The sequence below is a fragment of the Amaranthus tricolor genome, chromosome 9 (genome assembly GCF_026212465.1).
Source record: "Amaranthus tricolor cultivar Red isolate AtriRed21 chromosome 9, ASM2621246v1, whole genome shotgun sequence".
Classification (NCBI taxonomy): domain Eukaryota; kingdom Viridiplantae; phylum Streptophyta; class Magnoliopsida; order Caryophyllales; family Amaranthaceae; genus Amaranthus; species Amaranthus tricolor.
Genome location: NC_080055.1, coordinates 21,343,252 through 21,364,524, shown reverse-complemented (window position 1 = coordinate 21,364,524; position 21,273 = coordinate 21,343,252). Strand labels below are relative to the sequence as shown.

Sequence of the window (21,273 nt, the reverse complement as noted above, 5' to 3'; positions counted from 1 at the left end):
TGTATGCGAGGTCCATTAACAACACAAAATCGTTCACGTAAATCATCCTACAAACGTTTGGCATTATCATAATTCGAAAGCATAGATTTTACCTCGGGATCAATGGTATTCATGATCCAAGAAACCAGCATACAATGAACGACAACCCAATCCTCCTTCGTTGCAGGAGGAACAAAATCGATAATGGTACCATCAAGAAAACCAAATTTGCGTCTGGAAGAGAGAGCAACAAAGATGGCGTGAGACCAAGCATCGTAATTGTCGAGTTTTAGACGAACTGGAGTAATGAAATCACCCGGCCTGTCATGAGCACCGAGATAAAAGAGGTTGTTTATTTCGATTTTTGACGGTGGTGGTGGCGGTGTTAAATCATCACCGGCCATAATTTACGATTTTTGAAAAAAAAAAAAATTTATCTTGCACTTGATACCATAAAAGAGTACATAGTAATGACTTTTCTGCCTTTTCATTAGCCTTGCCAAACATAAATATACACATACAACCTAACCGACTCGAATCAAAGAAAATCACGAAAATAAGGAAATAAATTCAAGATATGTACCAACAATATTATCCAAACCAAAAATATCACATAAATATATTGTTACCCCCAATAAATTGTCACCAAGCAAACCAAGTCTCACTTAATTCTTTCTAACTTGATAGTTCCTTCGAAACTCCGAGTAGCTTTGGTAGGATGAGTTATGATCTCGTGAGAAGCTTACAAGTTCTAATGCAAATGCAAATGTTATGCAACTGAATTTGAGATATTATGAATTAGGAGCACCCTTTTAGTTTTACATGCATGCACCTATTTAAATTGAAAGCAACTTGGAGAAACATTATAAGCAATCACAAGTGATATTATTATTATTTTTTTTTTTTTTTTTGAGAAATAAGGAGATTTTATTTATCAAGAAACAAACCAGATACAAAGAATATGAATCAAATGATGCAAATTCATCATGAGCATAAACTATGGCCACCTTCTAGGAAGGGTTCCAAAGCAATGCTAAATAATTTGTAGCATCATTCTAAAAAAGAAATTATAAAGCTTTGAGCCAATCTATATGTCTATTGTTATCATTACACAATTGGAACATTCTATTCTTGACAATCCACTTAATATGGTCAACCATCTGCGTTGTGGCTGCTGCATCTTTGTGCCTCCAGATTATATCATTCCTAAGCTTCCATACTGGCTGCAGTAGCCACGAACACCGTAAGCTTATTATTATTATTATTATTATATACATTTATAAAATACAAGCTGTATATCATTATTGTAAACAAATTTCCCTAGATTAAAAAACCCTCTTTATATTTCTTCATAAATTTTCTCCACAGAAACAAAGAAGAAATCAAAGCAGCGGCGCTGAACCTCCAGAGTTTAAGTTACAGACCATTGGAATAGAAGTTACAAGATATCGATCAAAAATATTGATAAGCATTTTGAGGTATCAATCTTTCCCTGAATTTTTTAACACAATTAACCGAAAGATTTTTAGAATCTAGATTCACTTTGATCCATCAAAACCCCATTTTAGTTCTTAGAAAGTATTTTAATTTGGAATTTATGGATTCATTTTTTTTAGATCTCTTTATGAAAAATTACTCTATTATATTTTTACAGGTTAAAAAATGTAAAGAGACAATCAGAGTGGGAATTTATTTCATTCACTTTGTTAATATGTGCAAAAATACTTCTTCGGAAAAATTGAATGTAAAAGTTTTATTTGAATATATATAATCTCATTATTTTTTGTTTTGTAAACATTTTATTTTATGTTTTGACGTGTCTTCATTATTTAATGAGGTAAAAACATAACAAACCATAGGTTTTTTATTGTCTTTTATTTTGGGTAGTTTTTTATGTTTTTTAAAAATTTAATATTTTTTAATTTAATTTTAACCATTAATTTTAAAAGTATTTATTCAAAAGTTTAAGTCGTAAGTAAAAATAATCATCAGATAAAAACTAAAGATTGGGTTTAAGTGAACAGAAGAAAGAAGGCTAAAGAAAAAGACGTGTGGAGTGAAACTGGTAATAGATGTGATAGTCATCCTACCCTCCTGGTGGGATGAATATGGCTTCCTTAGTCTCTCTTGATTGGCTCCTCTGTTCTTGAATTTCGAGGTGTTTTTGTTGAGTAGCTTGCGCACGAGTTTTGGTTTCTTTTGAAGTCTTTGGTTATTTGGCCCCTATGTTTTGTTTGGTTTTTTGTGTCTTCCTTTTCGTTGTTTTCTGGTTATTGGTTATTAAGAGGATAGGTTATGGGTATTTTGTTTGTTTGTTATCTTGGTCTGGCTTTGGTAGTTTTGTTTGGTTGGTGCCTTCTTTTTCGTGTTTTGAGGTGTTTTTTTCTATTATAGCCTAGGTTGTAAAATGTTTTTTTTAGAGTTAATATATTCCTTTTAATTGCAAAAAAAAAAAAAAAAAAAAAATTCAATATCGCTTACCATAACAAAAGTGAAACTTATATAAAAATTAAAGAGCATAAAGTTGGATCAAACCAAAATAAAATTTTCTATATTTTTGTCATATTCCTGATTTATGGATTTCATAAAATAAAAAAATTAAATCCATGAGAAAAAAACTAAAATGTAAAAAGTTTAAATGCTTCCTCCGGTTTACAATACCCTAATGGTCCGTTTGGTAGGTAGTAATAAACGGTTACAATGGGAATGAAAAATTAGTGTAATTTTGAATGAAAAATCTCTTAGCTACCTGGATGGTCATACTTGTCCATCTTCAATCATCTTATTTTCTTCATGAAATTCATTCCTACGTATTATCATTGAGAGAGGTGGTATTAAGTGATAATGGAAATTTGTAAATAAAAAACTTTTTTGTGATCAAAGTTTCATTACCATGGGAATGATACGGAACTTTTGATGAAATTTTACACTATAAATCATTCTCATTACCACCATTTAATACCTTTAACCAAACGGACCGTAAAACATACCCTTATGAAATCCATTCCCAACATTTGATAATTATATATATTATTTTTTATCTAATTTTTGTTATTTTGTAGGATTATACAATTCTATAATTTGATCGAATGATTTGATTTTATGTTTACTCATCGATTCAAAATAGAATTATTTTATATATTAAAAGTTAGGAGTTGGTTTTTAAAATATACATGCATGCACCTAGGTAATTCAAATATTAATTTTTTAATCCGTTGTAATATAATTATTATAACTAAAATTAACATTAAAATATTCATTTTTATTTCGTGGTAAACGCATAATCAAAATCGTATCTAACCTTTTTTAATAATAGAAAAGATGACAATTCTGAATGCTAAGAGGCGCACCAATTTATTAAAAACAAGTAAAATAACATTAAAGTAAGCTCAATCTAAAAAAAAAAAAGTTAGAGTTAGTGTTACAAATCATTGAACTATAGCTTACATGATATTGATGAAAAATATTGATTAGCTATTTTTTAAGAGAATATCGTCTCTCAGTGAAATAATCTCAAAATAAAAAGTTTTTATTTTGATTTTTTTATTTTATATTAGTAAGGGCTATTTAGTCATATATAAAGCATATGAGATGGTCTCATACAATAATCTATGATATTCAGAAGTTGTATTAGTAACCGTGGAGTGTTTCCTTATATTTTTTGTACAGAAAAGAAAAATATTTTCTGATATACCCTTTTAGTTTATAAAAAATGTCTTGAATTAAATTTATGGATTCATTGTTTATCTTATTATTATATTGTAATCTTTTCCTAGTCGTACGTTGAAGAATGTAAAAAGAAATGATACAATCTCATCCTAAATTATTCGTCTAAATATAAAATTTAGTTTATCTCCCTCTTATATTAATTAATATAGTTTTTTTTTAATTAACACTACTCCAAATGACTAATAAATAAAGGTGAATTTAAGAAAAAGGTATGAGAAAGGGAGGGGAAAACAAAGGATTGAAGCGTAGAGGCCTGAACGCTTAAAATGGAAGTAGAAACTCTATTATAACAAAATATTGTGATTGAATATAAAACATTTCATAAGTTATCAGAAGCGCATGTGACAAAATATTACGGGTTCAAATCTCAATCACACTTTATTAAAACATGAAATGTTCCACGATATGTATAAGGAGAATTTGGGTTGCATTCACACTTTGAGCCCAAAGGGCTCTCTTGTGAGGTGACGGGTTATAACTAAAAGTGTTCATTCGGGTTATCAGGTCGAAATTAGATCTTGTGTCCAAATTGACTTTTACATAATTTTAAGTTCGTTTTGAAGTCGAATTCGATTATAACGTCGATAAAAATCGAATCATCGAGTCTATTTTAAACACATCTAAGTATAATACTGCCTAAACTAGTTAGTGTAGGATTATCGGTAGTTCATGTGGAAAATATCTTTTAATTTATTAGATTATATTGACAATCAAATCATGGCTTAATAGCGACAATTAATATATTCTCTGGCGAAATTTAAGTTTGATTTTCATTAACCACCTCTCCAACCAACCTGTAACCAAAAAATTAAATTTATTGGATTATATTTTTTAGCAAACGTAAATTTATCTTTTTCTCCAACAAAATGTTAGAGTATGTAACATCCTGGAGCCTCAACCATAAGTTTAAATTTTTAGTTGAGTTAGCTCTTATACCATTTAAAGAAACCAATTCAATCAAAAGCTTTTAATACAAAATAGAGTATTTTTCTAGTATATAGATGAAAAAACCTTGATTTGAATAATTGCATTCACATCTTTCTAGCTATTAATATGTATGCTTTTTTTTTTTGAATTAACTATCAATGAGTATGCTTAATGTGTTAATACTTTAGTTTTTTTTTTTGTTTGTAACAATTTTACAGGATTTGTTTATAAATGGACATAATATGGCGAAAACGTTGCTTCCTTCGGATAATGGAAAGAAGTCTAAGGTACCACCTAACCAAGAAAAAGTGGCAAAGGCTTCAAACTCTAAGAGGAAAGAAAAGCCACTCTCATCTTTAATGCCAATGAGAAAGATAACCAAAACAACATCAACCAAGACGGATCACATGAAGGCATAATCTTCAAAAGCCTCTAACAAAAGGGTAAAACATTTAATTACCTACTTTTTCTTAAATATATATAAACATATACAAAATAACGATTAAGTAAAAATCACTTAAAATGTTAAAACCCTAAAACCAAGGTTATAAATTCAATTTTTAAGGGTATCTAATTTGAATGGGATACCTATTTACTGTCTGAGGTACACTATAATTTTAAAAATTAAAACATAAATAAGACACATACCCCATATATTGAACCTAAAAATTATTTTTGTTTATGAATTTTACATATATATATATATATATATATATATATATATATATATATATATATATATATATATATATATATATATATATATGTACATATATATATATATATATATATATATATATATAGGTCAAGTTTCAGTGAAAATCAAGCTTATATGCGAACCGTGAGAACCAATATATCTGATAAAAAGTTACTTTTTTACAGAAAATGTGTTACTTTAGAATAAAAAATATTACTTTGTATTAAAAAAAAAAGCTATTAATTTTTAGTAAAAAAAAGTGTTATTTTCAGAAAAAAAAAATTCAGAAAAACAAACATATTACAAAGTAACACGTTTATTCCGAAAAGTAATTCTTTTTTGTGTAAAAAGTAATACCTTTTTCTGAGGTTTTTTCAGAATTTTTTTTAAAGTAACACTTTGTTGCCTAACAGTATCATAAAAAAGAATAACACCTTTTTGCCTAAAAGTAATATTATTTATCAGACAAATTGGTTCTCATGGTTCTCATTTAAGGATGGTTCTCACTTGAACTTTTTTCTATTAGTGTTCTTCCTGACAATTTATGGGCCCTAGGAAAATTGAAAGAAATAGGCCTCCCTATCAAGGGTTGAAAATGAACTTAAACGGGTGTTTGGAAAAATTATAAATAAGAACCCTATATTTATTATAAATGTAGATGCATTATATATATACTTAATTGAGAAAAGAAATAATCATAAATTGCATATTGTTAAGAATTTACTTCATTAAATATAATTTTTAAATATTATTGCCTTCTCTAACTTTGAGCCCTAGGCAAATGCCTATCTTATCTATGATCAGGAACAACCCTGCTTCCTATATATATATATATATATATATATATATATATATATATATATATATATATATATATATATATATATATATATATATATATATATATATATATATATATATATATATATATATATATATATATATATATATATATATATATATATATATCACATGTGTAATTTTTTTTTAAAAAAGTAACATTTTTTGATGTATAAAGCAACATAATTTTATGTTAATTTATTAGTTTTTTTTCTGAATTTTTTTGGTAAAGAATAATTTGTCATTCTTGACACTTTTTTTTGCAAAAAGTAGCACTTTTGATACTAAAGTTATTTTTTTATTTTAAGTTTTCTGTTTTGGGGGAAAAGTTCATGTAAATATAATCTTTTTGTCAAAAATATTAACATGTTTACATGTTAAAGTAATAATTTTTTGTCAAGATTTTTAAAAGCGGCTATTTTATTTTCTAAAGAATTGAGGTATAGATCATTTTGATTATATCCATTTATAAGTAGTAGGAGTATATGAAAGAAGACTAAAGTTTATACGAAGAGTTAATTGATCAGATATTATCATAAGGAAACAAAATTAAGGCGTCACAAAAATATAAAACAATCAAGTGCGGAGAAAAAAAAGCCAAACTTCAACTTCAGCTTCTGCTCGGTTCAGAGTCTGTAGAACCTGAAGAGAAGATTGATGTTGTACAAAGAGATACGAGAAAAATACAGTATTTCTCACTACAAATGCATACACAAAAGTAGTACATTACTTGGTATATATATATATAATATATATATATACTGAACCACCCGCTTTCCATCAAGGTTTAATCAAGGGGTTTGTTTCCTCTTATTTTTTCTTTTTTGGAATTATTTGTTCGCCCATGCTCCTAGATACTACGGACCTCAAAACAGTGGAAGAAACGGAAGAAAAGGAAGGCTCGGGATGTAGAAGAACCTGAACTTCAAGAGTAGTGAAGTGAAACTCTAAAACTATGACAATTAACCCACCTATAAGATCTGCAGTAAAAAAACGAAGAATGATTCACATATTTTTCGTTTCATACGAATCCCAAAAATCCAAATCTGGAATGAAGTCGATCTGACAATGATGTGAACCAGAGAGCAGAACAACGTCAATCCACGAGTACCCATCAATCCACGGTTGATGTCAATGTCGATTGTCGATTGTCGATTGTCGATTCTATCGCAACAGTAAATTGGCTGTCGGTACTTTTCAAATTCAGTGAAAATCCTCCATTTTTATTACTATCAGAATAATGCTTTTCCTATAGCTGCTCCTCCTGTTTCACCATGCTTGCTAATGATAACTCATGAAGCTCAGTTAACATCCAATCTTCTCCGGTCTGACCGCCAAGAACTATAGCCCTTGTGCCCCCGACAACACAGGTACTATGTCCCCAAGCAAATCTTGGGGGCCGACCAGGTACGTTTAGTATTCTCCATGTTGGCTTCTCTTCGGTTGGGTCAAGTAGATAAAGTTGTGAGGCAGAATGAAGACCAGCCACTGATCCACCAAACACCAGGATCCTGCCACCTGGAAGGCTCACAGCCACATGATCTAACCGGGGAGGAGGAGCAATCCCTCCCGGATTTCCAGCTCCTGGCATCCCGCTTCCAGTGACACATCTCCAGCAAGGCTCTTCCTCGCTCAGGTCCATTGTGTAAACATCACTTGAACGGAAACGAAGAGGTCCACTTTTAGCTAAACCTCCAAACATCAAGATTTTCCTCCCACCATAGACGGATAATGTGTGGCCAAGACGACATGGTGGGGACCATGCTGCCGGAATTTCTCGCCATACAGGCTTATCCAATGAGAGATCAAGCTGAAACGTGTCGCTCAGAAGTACCCCGGAATCTGCACATCCACCCGATACAATTAACTTGGTCCCATCAAGTGTACAAGAGCTGTGCCATGATCTGGGAAGAGGAGGCGCCAGTCCGGAAATTTCACGCCAGGTTGGTTGCTTGGCATCCAAATCAAGAACGAAAACATCATTAAGCAGGCCTTCAGTTCCACAGCCACCAAATACAACCAGATTCGAATCATTCACGCATGAAAGAGTATGACCCCAGCGACCTGGAGGTGGAGAGCTCACTTTGAAATGACGCCACTCGGGGTTGCTAGCATTTAAATCCAACACAAATGTATCATTCATAGGCTGCATGTTAACCCCCTCTCCACCAAATAAGACAATACGATTTCCAACTGCACAAGCACCGAAATTACAACGTGAGGGCTCAACAGCACCACCAACAGTCACCTTCCTCCATGTTGCCGCTTCAAGAGTAGTCAGTTCTCGGGCCAGCCGGCCCCATCCAATTCTCTTTGCCCCAGGAACAGTCTCTAGAACACGTGTGGTTTCATAACCCCAAGCATTTTGACAGACCATTCTCCAAAGATCCTCATTTTTTGTTAACTCATAAAGCCGCCTGCAAACAGACCCCACAGCAGCTATATCCCTCGGTGTCAGCCGCGATAATATCTTTAGAGTAACAACTTCGTCACTCAGTTGAAAAAGCCCACAAAGCTCAAAAGACATGTTTCGCTCCCGAGAGCGAAAAGGTTCAAACGATGAAAGACCAGAACGAAAAAGATCAGATGACTTTATAGATTCTTTTGCCGTAAAGCTAGGGAGTGGACCCAGATCAACATTAGCCTCAGAGAATAACTGAATTCCAATAAAGTGAGTTATAGTTACATCATCTCCGTATATAGGAACCAGCCGCAATCTGTTCATAAGAGGAGAGCCATCTTTCCTAAAATTGAGCAGTTCACCTTGAAACTCAACCCCTATGTCGAGGCACCTCCTTATCTCTGAAACAACAGCTGAGTCCACCAATGGATGCCTTCTTTTAGCAAATGGACCTCTGCATTGCAAAAAACGACTGCAAAGCAACATAATAAGTCAAATGTAATAAACATATGTCTCAGTAAGGAAAAGCATGACACACATTTAAATAAAGAGTTTTCCCATTAACTACCTTCTAACTACACTCCTCAAATAAAATCTTGTTCAATATATTTATGTGACTACCTTTTAAGGTCCAAAAGTAAACACATCGCCATCATCTGATGGAATCAGTCAAGTGCCACGTGTAACATTCTAATTATGAATCTTTGAGTTCGAATACAACTATACAAGCGTCTATTTTAAACAAATTCATGATTAGAGGGATACTAAGAGTAGCAAATTTCAAGTCAAACACAAGCCAATGTAAAACATTAATCCAAAGGGAAACATGGTATGCCTAACTGCAAGGATTAATATAGATAGTAATGAAGAATGATTATGTAGCAATTTACCAAAAAATTTTCGTTTGGCATAAGAACAAGATGTATTTCCATAAATGAGTCCTATGAAACACTTTCAAATAGATAAATCGCAAAAGGGTAGAGGTTTCATTTCTTTAGATACAAAAGTTATAGCCCCATGAACCGCAAACAAAATGGAACAAAGTTCTTGCACAATGGCAACTGTTTAGATATAGAATAGGCAATTACAAACATAAGTCATCACAGGTGAAGAAAATTTAAATTTGCATATTTGGAAGGCCAAGTCCTAGAGCCTAGGCGAAAGGGCAAGATTTTCATAGGTGGAGCGCTTTTTTTTTCCAAAAACTTCTAGTTGAAAAAACAAGAGCAATTGATTTTTCTTTTTCTTTCCCCCTCTTCAAAAAAAAAAACTCTTTTTCCTTCTGATTGTTCTTTCACATATTGTGAAGACACATTTTTCAAAAAACCAAAGGCACAAAAAGCACAGAAAGTGCAACGAAAAAAGTATGCACCTATTGTATCTCGTTGAACCAGACTAAGAGCATCAATATTTTAGAGCCTACAAGGCGCACTTTTTGGAAAAGGCATACGACAAGGGAGCTTAGGTGGGCAATGACAAAGGGAGCTTAGGTGGGCAATGACAAAGGGAGCTTAGGTGGGCAATGACGAAGAAGGTTATTACGAGAAAGACATTAATATAATGCATACGACAAGGGAGCTTAGGTGGGCAATGACAAAGGGTATTACGAGAAATGCATTAACATAATGCAAAATATGTATCGAGAAATGAAGACAAATTTAAAGGCATGTCAAGGGGCAACACAAAATTTTCCGATCACAAGGTCTAGCCTTAAGCCCTTTCTTTTTGCGGTATTCCTAGATGAGATTACTCGATCGTTTCAAGGTGATGGGCCTTGGTGCATGTTGTTTACTAGCTACATTGTTTTGGTAAATAAGACTATCAAAGGGGTTACTGCTAAGTTAGAACAATGTAGATAAGAGTTAAGCAACGAGGGTTTAAATTATGTTGGAGTAAAAAGGAGCACATGAAGTGTCACTTTGGCACATGTGGATTCTTCAAATACGTTGGGATAAGTAAAAACACTCAAAAGTTGGAAGAGAAAATAATCGCTCCATGTGGATTCTTCAAATACGTTGGGATTATATTCCTCAGTAACGAGGATATCTAACAAAATGTGACCCATTGAATTGAGTTTATGTGGCAAAAATAGTTAACAACTCCTTGGATATAGACAAATTTTATCGATGGCAAAGCTACAATATGATCATAATGTTGGTCTTTTAGAAAGGATCATAGTACGAAGATATGTGTAGAAAATGCAAAAGCCTCCATGGATAAGTGTGCCACCTTGAGGAATAAGATTCAAAATGAAGATATGACAAAGGATTTAGGAGTGGTGAATATTGAGGAAAAGATGAAAGAGAATAGTTTAAGATGGTTTAGGCATGTGCAAAGTCAGGGTATTAGTGAACCGATGAGGAAAATAGGAAGTTAGAATTCAGAGAACTTAAAAAGATGATAAGAAAGACCGAAGATGACCTAAAAGGCAAAAGTGAAAAAGAAAATGAAGGATTTAGACTTCCAAGTTGAGATATAAAAATTGAAATGAATGAAAATGATGAATTTATTTGGACAACCATTGGACTATTGGTTCATGAGATTAAGGATTTGGTATTGTTGTGATTGTGGAGCAATTAGAAGGGGATAGATTAGTATCAACATAAAGGTAATCCGAAACGAACTTAAATGCTTGTCAGTTAGGTTTGCATCACTTGACATCTAGGTTTGCGATAGTGAGCTCTGTGTCCCAATCCATGAAGGAATATCATAATACTATAAACGTCTAATGCTAGAACAATCACTTGACATCTAGGTTTGCAATAGTGAGCTCTGTGTCCCAATCCATGAAGGAATATCATAATACTATAAACGTTTAATGCAAGAACAAGACTCCTATGAGAATACTATATTTGTCTACGATAAACACGAATCCAATACAAAAATATATGAACTTTTGTCATTCAGTTAAAACGAGAATTGAGCATCATAAACCCATTCTTCCACCCATCAATGTCTTTCCTGTAAGAAACAAACTATCTTGCTCCACCCATACTCCCAAACAATCAATGTCTTTCCTCTAAGAAACGAACTATCTCGAGATTAGCTATTCATCATTGTCAAACTGGGAGTGAGCGTGACCATCCACTAGTCGCATACTCATAATCCAAGCATGCCTAAACTTCTTACCCAAGGAATTAATAGCTCAAATATGGATACTTAAAGAAAGTCGCACCATTTACACGAAAGCTACAGCTCAAGTACAAATCTCTAAAACCAAAAGTTGAGAACAACAGGAAGACCATTTCAAAATCAAATTTCACAATATAAACTAAATACACATAATATCCAGCAAAACAAAACTTAGGACAATTAGACAATAACCAAAATGCACGCTTAATTGGAACCAAATCCATGTTAAAAGTAAACTGGACAAGACCAAGATACTACGCTAACTTTGAGTTGGGGCCATCAAACTCAACCTAAATTGAAGAAAAACCTCAAGTGATCAACATACAGGCTAGGACAGCGACGTTGACGCAAATAAGACTAAACTTGTCCAGACAAAAGGTTCACTTCCAAACTCAATCCACTATATTAGAGACACTCTTGCCCATACAATTTTATAAAGTCACTTGTCGCCATTCAAAAAGCACTTCAATTTCCTCATACAAATTTAGATAGTATCTCTGAAATTTTTAATAAGAGCAGCAGTACAGCATACTGCACAACACGATGGTAAAGTCGCATACGAAAATGCTGCAGTAGGACAGGATTTTAAACCACTGATATATATGTCTATGGCTTCAGCTCAAGTGCAATGGATAACACAAATGTGGATTCAAGAAAAGCACCAGAAAGTTCCAGAAAACCCTGATGTCTAATCATCCTAAAAACTCCTAAAACACCATCAAAAACTTTGTAGAACTATAAACAACTATTTTGTCTCACTATTAAGCACTACCCTTTCTGAGTTACCCTTCAAACATTCAAAATTAAGCATACATTCTCAGGCCTAACCATTGAGATACAAAACAAAGATAAACAAAGATGAAGCATTTTGGAGCACATGAAATTCATTACACTTTTTCCTACAATTCCAACAAAAAAACTTCCACAAATTCACATAAAAATGCAACAAGAACAAGAAGATTACCAAAAAGTAACGATCATTCACAATTCCAAACCCCCCTTCCAAAAAACAATCACATCAGAAAACCCAAATTAATATATCAATTAAAACCTAAAAAAAAAAATTCCCCATTAATTCAGTTTACTTTACAAATAAGAGGTTAGATATAGAGAAGAAGTACCAATTGCGACCAAGAACTTCTTCAGCTCGATACCCAGAAACCATCTCAAAGACAGTATTAACATAGATAATAGGATGGTCAGTTTCCAAAGCATCAGTAACAACAAACCCACACGGCGTCGTTTGAAGGAGGTTCGGAGCAGGAAAAGGCATAGAATTTCCATCATCAAGAAAAAATCCTTCCTCTTCATCACCACTATCTTCAGAAGAGCTGCTATCCCACTGCATCATTTTCTTCAATTTAATCTTTTTTCCCTCACTTTTAGTTCACCCCATCAAAAATCCAATCAAAAAAACAGGAAATGACACTCCCCCAATTCTCCAAACTGCAATTAAATTCAAAAAAAGAGGTGGGTGATTTAGGGTTTGAAGAGAAGATTAAAGTACAAGAGAAATAGGAAGAAGAAAAACTCTAAAAAGAAAAGATCTTTGTATAGGAAAATGATGATAAATGAAAATATCTAAAAGAGGAGAGAGAAAGATGGGGTTTTGAAGAAGAAAGTTGTAGTTGTAGTTGTGTTTAAACGCTTGCTGGATAAGCGAAGCTTGTTTTGGGGAGGAAAAGACAGGACAGCACACAATTCACAACAGAATTAGATATTTCTATTTACCAATTCTTTTATGAGTATCTTGTAATATTTTTTTTTTCATTTGAATTTGTATTTTACAATTTAAGAATAATTTGCTAGTTATAACCTTAAAATTTAATACTTTTTGAATTATAATTTTTAATATTTATTTATTGTGAATTACGGCCATTAAAATATCAAAATTTATAGATTCAGGCGAAAAACGCATTACTTCAATCACTTAATCTAAAATTCCGACCACCAAAATTATCAAAATTCGTAAAAAATAAATATTAAAGTTGTAATTCGCAAAATTCCTACACTTTAAGCTGTAATTTACAATTATTTAAAATTTAAATATATAAGGAGTTTTTGAGTTTTAAAGATAGTAAATTTAAAGAGACTAAAAAATATTAGTGTATCTTGCTTGTAAAACCTTCATTCTTCTTGAATCTTGATTGTCAGTGACTTCCTTTGTGTTTTTGTACTTGTTGCTTTTGTTTCTTATGAATATAAATAGATAGAAAAGAGTAAATGGTAATAGTTCTAGTACGAAATGCTTTAAGTGGTTATGTCATTTTATCTATTCTAGCCTTCTAGGTTAATCCTTATTGTGTGCTTTACATGTGACTTGTGAGAATCAAGACATGAAGGTGGCACTTGTCACTTTGACACTACCACTAGAACTTGGGTTTGCCATTCTATCTATTTATTAGAAAATTTCAGTCAATTTCATATAGTGTCACCCACTAGTGATTTAACAATAAGGTAAATTACGGTTATTTGCCTAGTGTAGTTTATTCTTATTGTGTTCTTTTTACTTATAAAATTAAGATATAGAGGGGATACTTGTCATTTTGGCAAATTATAGCTGATGAATTACGATTATTTATCATTAGAACTCCCACCATTTGGAGAATAGTATTGACAATGCTTTGATGAATTACGATTATTTACCACTAGAACTCTCACCATTTGGAGAATAGTATTGATATACTTTGGTGAATTACAGTTATTTACCACTAGAACTCCCACCATTTGGAGAATAGTATTGTCTATTTCGGGTGAGTTAGCTACCTTATTTAGTTTTCATTTTTATGGGATTGTTTCGTAGAGAAAAGATTACTTTTTAATGAAAAAGTAATATTGGTTGAGCTGGTTAGAATTTAAATATAGTTAGGAATTTAAAACATAAATAAAATTCTAAAAAACTATTTAAAATTGTAAATTTAGCAAACTTTTATAGATGAAGGCATTTCATACCAAACTATTTTCCCATACCAAAATAGAAAAGATTTATTATCTCTATCATGGAGCAAATCCATACAGACCAAGAAATATTAATATTTCCAAGCACAAGAATTACGATGCATTATAAAAATAGAATGTCGCAAAGAACCGACTAAGGCTCAAAGAATTACGATGCATTATAAAACAAAAATGAGAATACAAGGTGAAATAATAACAATTGCCTAAGATGGGCAGCTAAAGATATGATGATATATAATTTCCAATTTAGGTAGTTAGAAACAAGTAACAAATATAGCTACGAAAGAGGAGTAGATCAAAAAATGTAATGTATGAGAAATAACAAGTCACCAAAAAGGGGTGACTACTCAATAATGCCTTGAGGATATGAGAAAATGGATGGGCATGCGATTTAAGCCTTTGCACTTCATAGATTTCAGGAAACGTAGATGAAATAAGACTGAGCAACACATTTATGCTTCTACTATCATCTTTATATGGAAAAGTAGGAATGTAGCTGTCTGGGATGATTTGGTAAGAAGACCTGATTTTGTGGTGGCTAGTATCTCTAGGAAGCTGTCAAAGACAGACTCATTGCTGTATGGTATGATCCTGGTGTACTGATTAGCTTGCTCAAGACTTATGTCTTGGCTTCTAAATGACTTTTTGCAGTCTTTGATTTTTTCTTTTTTTTGTTTTCGGCTTGTTTTTCTTTTTCGGGCTGCTAGTTGTCTTGTATAGCTCTAATGCTCTTTATAGTTCTATTTTTCTTGGCGTTTTTGCTTTTGTGTCTTTGGGCTCTCCTTACTCTTATGCACATGAAGAGTGGCTGGGGGGAAACCCTTTATAGAATATGGGTCTCGCTTCCATGCTAATGCAAATTAAGTTCGGTTGAGTTCCAAGTTTTGATTGTATAGTTTTGATTCTGATAAATCAAATAATTTTTATTTGTCAAAAAAAAACAAGTAACCAAAAAGAAATAAGAAGACATCATAAAGAGGACTAAAAATAACCAAAATAGGGAAAACAAATCAAAATGTCACCAAGATTATGTACAATGGTGACTAATTAAGGGTAGAAAACACTAATAGAAAGGAATTAAAGAACTAATGTCACCAACATTTTATGTAAATGTGACAAAAGATGGAGGATGCATAACAAACAATAAACTAGAAATAAAATGCCAAGATGTGATCATCTTCAACCTCTTTACCAAACAAATAAGCTAACTAGCTAGAATCAATCAATCAAGGTTAGTTAGGATTAAAATGAAGACATAGAGAACACCATGATCATCATCTTCACCGCATACTTCTCATTCTCCAACAAACCTCATGGCTAAAACTATCAGAATACATATAAGCATTAGAAGGCTCCACGACCTGCGAGTCGTCGAAGTTTTAAGTGCGTGGACGGACCATGATAAATGTAAATTATTGTATTCATTCACATTATTTATACTCCTTTATGATGCCTATTGTTAGTGATTTTGTATATATTTAGGAAAATTTATGCTACTTTATTAATTTTGCATATTTATGTGAATTTTGAATAATTTTGATCGTTTTAATCATAATTCTTATAATTTTAATAATAATAGAGTTTAATAAAGAGATTTTGGCTTAGTTGAAGAAGTTTGATAATAAAAGAGGAGAAAAAAAAGCTAAAGAGTGTTTAAAATATAAAAGTATGAAGTTGAAATTAAATACATGTTCACTTTTTTTACCATAATTTTTTATACATAATTTATATTGATGGAAGATTATTGTCGTTGTAAACTAAATTTAATATGAAATTTTTTGATACGTGTTCACTTTGACGTTTAGACTTTTTACTTGAATTTAACGTTTAATAGATGTCATGTTCGCAAATTTGGTTTGAATAAACTTATTATTATTATTATTATTTTGTTTTTAATATGAAGTTCATATGTTTAAATTAAATAATGGCTTAAAATCAAATTCGTAGTCGGGTGACAGGTCGAGTCGAAGTTAGAGTAGGGTAGGAGTCGGAGTTGGGTCGAAGTATTGAATTTTTTATGAGTTTCAACTTCGGTCTGTCTCTAAATCGGACTCTATAATTATTCGGAGTCGGATTAGTGGCGAATTCTGACTGAATTGTCATCCCTATACTTGTACTCTCAAATAATTTGCTAAAATAGAGTTAGAATGGATTAAAATTTCCACTTTTGTGTTCAGTGAAAAATATTTCCTAAATTAATGTTGTTGTAGGTAATAAGCTATTATTTTGGCTTGAAGACTTCAAATCTCTAGCTTTGGATATAACAAAAGCAAGAAAATATTCAAAAATCAAGTCCTTAAATTATTTTTGGATCATATGATGCATTTTGTTAAAGAGGTGTTGCAAAAAAAAAAAAAAAAAAAAAAAAAAAAAACTAAAATTATTGCAAGTCCCACGTAAAAAAACCAAAGTAAATAACCCAATAAAATTTTAAAATGTGATGAGAAAGACTCATATTTGAATATTTTATGCTTGTATTATAATGATTATAAAAATATAAAATTGTAGAATCAAAAAAGAAAAGTATAACATTGACTTATTTCGAATTGGTTTTCTTACTACCAATTAATCACGTAACGATGAAGAATGACTTGTGCATTGATAGATAATATGTATTTAAAAATGTATTTTCTCATTAGCAACTACTATTAATTGTAATTATCTATATATTATCAATTTAATATTAACTTGAATTAAATTTAGGTATACTTTATAATTTTTTGCTATGTACTATGAATTATTAGTTTTTTTTTATAAAATAGTTAAAATATAATAATAAAAAATAAATTAAATATTATATTATTTATTACGCCTTAAATTTTTAAGAGCATTTTTTATTTTTCACTTTAAGATCTCAAAATAAACGAGAGAGCCCCGAAAAGGAGAATCCCTTCCCTTTCATTACTGTCGTTCAGGTGATAGACTAACTTCCCCAGCAAAAACACAATTTCAAAGATGATTCCATGTTGCAAGAATTATACTCCTACATCTTAAAGGGAAGGAAGGGCTATGGACTCACAGGATAAAACTCTGATTACAACATTCATATACAATTATACATATGGAATTTTGGACTGGCCTCCTTACATCTTATAGTACAAAACTCACAGTGATCCTCTAAAAATCGTCATCGTCATCATCATCATCCCTTGGGCTGAAGAATCTCCTAGCAATAGTCGAAACTGCTCCAAAGATCATGAACCAGACGATGAGGTCAAATCCACCACCGACTCCAACTGCTACACTTGGGCCTGGCGCAAAGAATGAAAATGGAGACCAACCCCATCCACCATAGAATGGGGACCCGAACCCATATCCATAGCCACCGATAAGTGGTGGAGCTACGGGTGGATTCACATAGATATTGGTCCTGCAGTAAAAACCCATTATTAGCCCAAAGCCATCATATAAAGGATAGTTATAGTGATTGGAACTATCAGAAACTAAAGGTTAAGGAACCAACTCAACTACAAAAGTTAATGCGAATGGTTGAGGCCTCAAGATATGTTATATTTTAACACGCCCCTTGACACCAAAGTCTTTGTCACGCGGGCTTCTAATACTATGTCAATGAACCAAATCAACCAAAAGTTAAAGCTGGTGATTGATGTCCCAAGATATGTTATATACTCTACTAAGAGGGTTTGAGCGGAAAGTAATTAAGTTGTCTCAGCATAAGAAGGGTAATATGACAAGTAAAAGTAGTTTAAAAACCATCTCTCTTATTCCTCCATCATTTCTCATAGACGGTAGTGCAAAATATCGTTTGCATCACTGTATCACAGCGTTATTATAAAACATTTGAGCTCAATGCGATAGAAACATAGGGTCAAGACAATTGCAAAACTATCTACAATGATATGGGAAATCTGTTTCACAACCTGCATCCGATACTTCTATACTTCTACATAGAAACTTAACTAGTTAACTAATTATCATCCCTGATGATTGCATCTTGATCTCACTTAAATGTTTAGTTCATCCCATTTGGCTACATTTTTCCCTAAAAGTTCTTGCTTAGGAATATGAATTTAGCGAATCTAATGGGGCGGAACAGTATGCATTAGTTAGTATCAAGCAAGCTGATGCAAGGGCGGAGCAAAGAATTTAGAGATTTTTTTGTCTTTCAAAATAGGACCCTTCATCATATCAAAAGATAAAAATTTTTCCACTTAAAAAAGTTAATTCTAGACAAAATATATAATATCATTATATTCTAAAATTACTTCAAATATAAAAAAAATTTACAAACAAATCACTTAAAAAGTGTTGCTCAGAATTGGGCCTGAATAGTAGTACCATTTAATATTTGAGCCCCTCATTTCTATGGGCCTTAGGCAGTCGACTACCTTACTTGTGCTTAGAAGCGGCACTGAGCTCAGGTATTAGCTTAAACAAGTTAGGATGCAAACAATTAAGGCGTCAGGCCGTGCTCTGAAACACAGACACACTTCCAAAGTGCAAGTTGTAGCAAACTTAGATTAATATTCAAGTTCTGATTTTTAAGACACTGGGTATAGGTTGAAACATACGGGGATAAGCCAGTAGAGAAGGAATCTGCATAAAAGAATTGCACTTGAAAAGATAAAGCCAAACAGCTGAAAAGGTTTTGCAAAGGTCTATCCTATGCAATTGTAATAGAATAATCCCCTCAAATGCTCTAACAAAACAATGCAAGGTGAATGTCTCAAGATTTGTTATTACTGCATATTCTGAGTCCCTCTCGAGATCATAATCATATCAAAACTTTTTCTACATTTTCTAATTTTGGAAAGGACAAGGAATCAGTTGAAGAATAGGGTCGGGTCAATAGGAATCAAAGAGAAATAGAGAATACCATTCGTATAAGCTTGCATTGCGTTTTGTTAGTGAAATGAAAGCCTCAAAGAGGTTTAACAATGAAAAACAAAATGAAAAATATAAGCAAAGATGAACACAAGTGTTTTATGAGGTATCTTGGATACCTCCCCTCAAATATAGTTTATTAAATTGAATTCAACAATTACAATGTAATAAACCTCCCCTTGTCTTGAGAACAATCTCTCAATATCACAAAATACTAGAGCAAAGTAAGAACACTCTCAAGTTTTTAACAATGCACTAGACTACTCTCAATACGTGCGTTTGAGGTGGTTTTTGTTCTATGAATGTTACTCCCTTTTATAGTGAAAGGTGATAATTATTCTTAGAACCTCTCAATTACTCACTATAAAGCACATTTAACACCCCAATTAACTATGACAATAAGCATTACAATAAACAATAGAGTAATGCACCACATTTTTGCACAATCACTACAAATTCTAACCAAAACAGAATTCAATGCTGACTGCTCGACTCGCTCGGTCGAGCCACTATCTCGCTCGATCGAGTGAGCCTTCAGACTAGCTACTGATTTGTTCTAACCATTATGCTCGACCCACTCACTCCTCGCTCGACCCGGCTATGAACCGCTCGACCGGTCGAGCGAACTTCAGCACTGCTCTCCACTTGTTGCCTCGATCAAGCAACCCTCATCTATCGTTCCAAACTTCAAACCGTTCACATACGACACATCTTTATCGACCCTCTCCAAAGTACAAGACAAAGCATGTTCGATTAAATGTTCAAAGTTAACGTCATTCATATGAATACTGACACTTGTTTTAACATTTAGAATATATAGCATATTCTGCACCCTCAACCATCAACTTAAGCTTTTAGTTGAATTGGTTTCTTAACATGGTAACAGAGCTAGTGCAACTTGAGGTCACTGGTTCGAATCTCAACTACCCCTCTAATTCAAGTGAAAAATTTTCCGCTAGGTATGAGAAGGGTCTGTGCTGCATTCTAGATTCCATAACATGTGTATTTGGGTTGTTTTTTACTTTCCTCGATTTATAACATTATCATCATCTTCATCATCCCTATGAGTCTGCTCAGAGGCAGAAGCAGGGTCTGAGAAGGGTGGGAATAAAGGCAGATAAATACCCTCATTATAAGGAGATGCGATCAAAGAGAGCCCCTCAACTCGAGTTATAACCACGATTTATAACATCAGCAGAGTTATACCCCAATACAACAGCATCGATTCTTGATAAGTTTCTCATGAAGGAATTTGTTTACACTTGCCAAAATGCTCTGCAGATGGTATGTATCATTGATATTCCCAAGGATTGTGCCTACTTTACACTTTTGTTTGATACATTGGGACATATTTTGGAAGATAGGACCAAGAAGGTTAAAGGAAAGATTGTGGAGTGCAGCATTATTTGCAATGACAAAAAGAACAAAAAGATCCTAAACATTTTCTGTTTTCACTCAAATACAAGAGTATATTGCAAAGTCTAGAAAATGCATGACTATCTAAAGAACTAGGGGCTCAACCATCAGCTTAAACTTTTGGTTGAGTTGGTTCTTTAATGTTGGAGTTTTGGTGTGAATTTGAGTGCACCAATGGAGTATGATGATGTGTGATGGTGTATGAATGTGTGTAGGTATGTGTATGATGACGTAGAGAGGTGTTTAGGAGCTGCTCGACTGGTATACACTTCTGCTCGATCGAGTGAACAAGCTCGACCAAGTTAGTAGTTGTTTTGATCCTCCGCTCGACCAAGAATTGATCCGCTCA

General features: G+C 32.7%; 2 protein-coding genes across 2 annotated transcripts in view; both read right to left on the bottom strand.

Annotated features, from left to right (window-relative positions):
* Nucleotides 1–6,674: 6,674 nt before the first annotated feature.
* LOC130824480 (adagio protein 1-like) lies at nt 6,675–13,607 on the bottom strand. Its single transcript, XM_057689511.1, has 2 exons — nt 12,827–13,607; nt 6,675–9,045 (listed from the first exon to the last, which is right to left on the bottom strand). Exons 1-2 carry the CDS (start codon nt 13,054–13,056, stop codon nt 7,422–7,424), a joined length of 1,854 nt encoding a protein of 617 aa, XP_057545494.1. The 5' UTR covers nt 13,057–13,607; the 3' UTR covers nt 6,675–7,421.
* A 3,984-nt stretch (nt 13,608–17,591) lies between these two features.
* LOC130824479 (uncharacterized) overlaps nt 17,592–21,273 on the bottom strand; it is a 5,664-nt gene continuing 1,982 nt past the window's right edge. The window contains exon 3 of the mRNA XM_057689510.1: nt 17,592–18,033. Within this exon, the coding sequence (XP_057545493.1) occupies nt 17,781–18,033 (253 nt within the window). The 3' untranslated portion in view covers nt 17,592–17,780. The remainder of the gene's footprint in view (nt 18,034–21,273) is intronic.

Bases quoted from the DNA above. Each gene is read 5' to 3' on its own strand.
- LOC130824480 (XM_057689511.1), bottom strand. From the start codon at position 13,056: ATGATGCAGTGGGATAGCAGCTCTTCTGAAGATAGTGGTGATGAAGAG. The intron at 9,046-12,826 runs GTACTTCTTCTC...GTTGCTTTGCAG, and splicing joins GAAGTTCTTGGTCGCAATTG to TCGTTTTTTGCAATGCAGAG.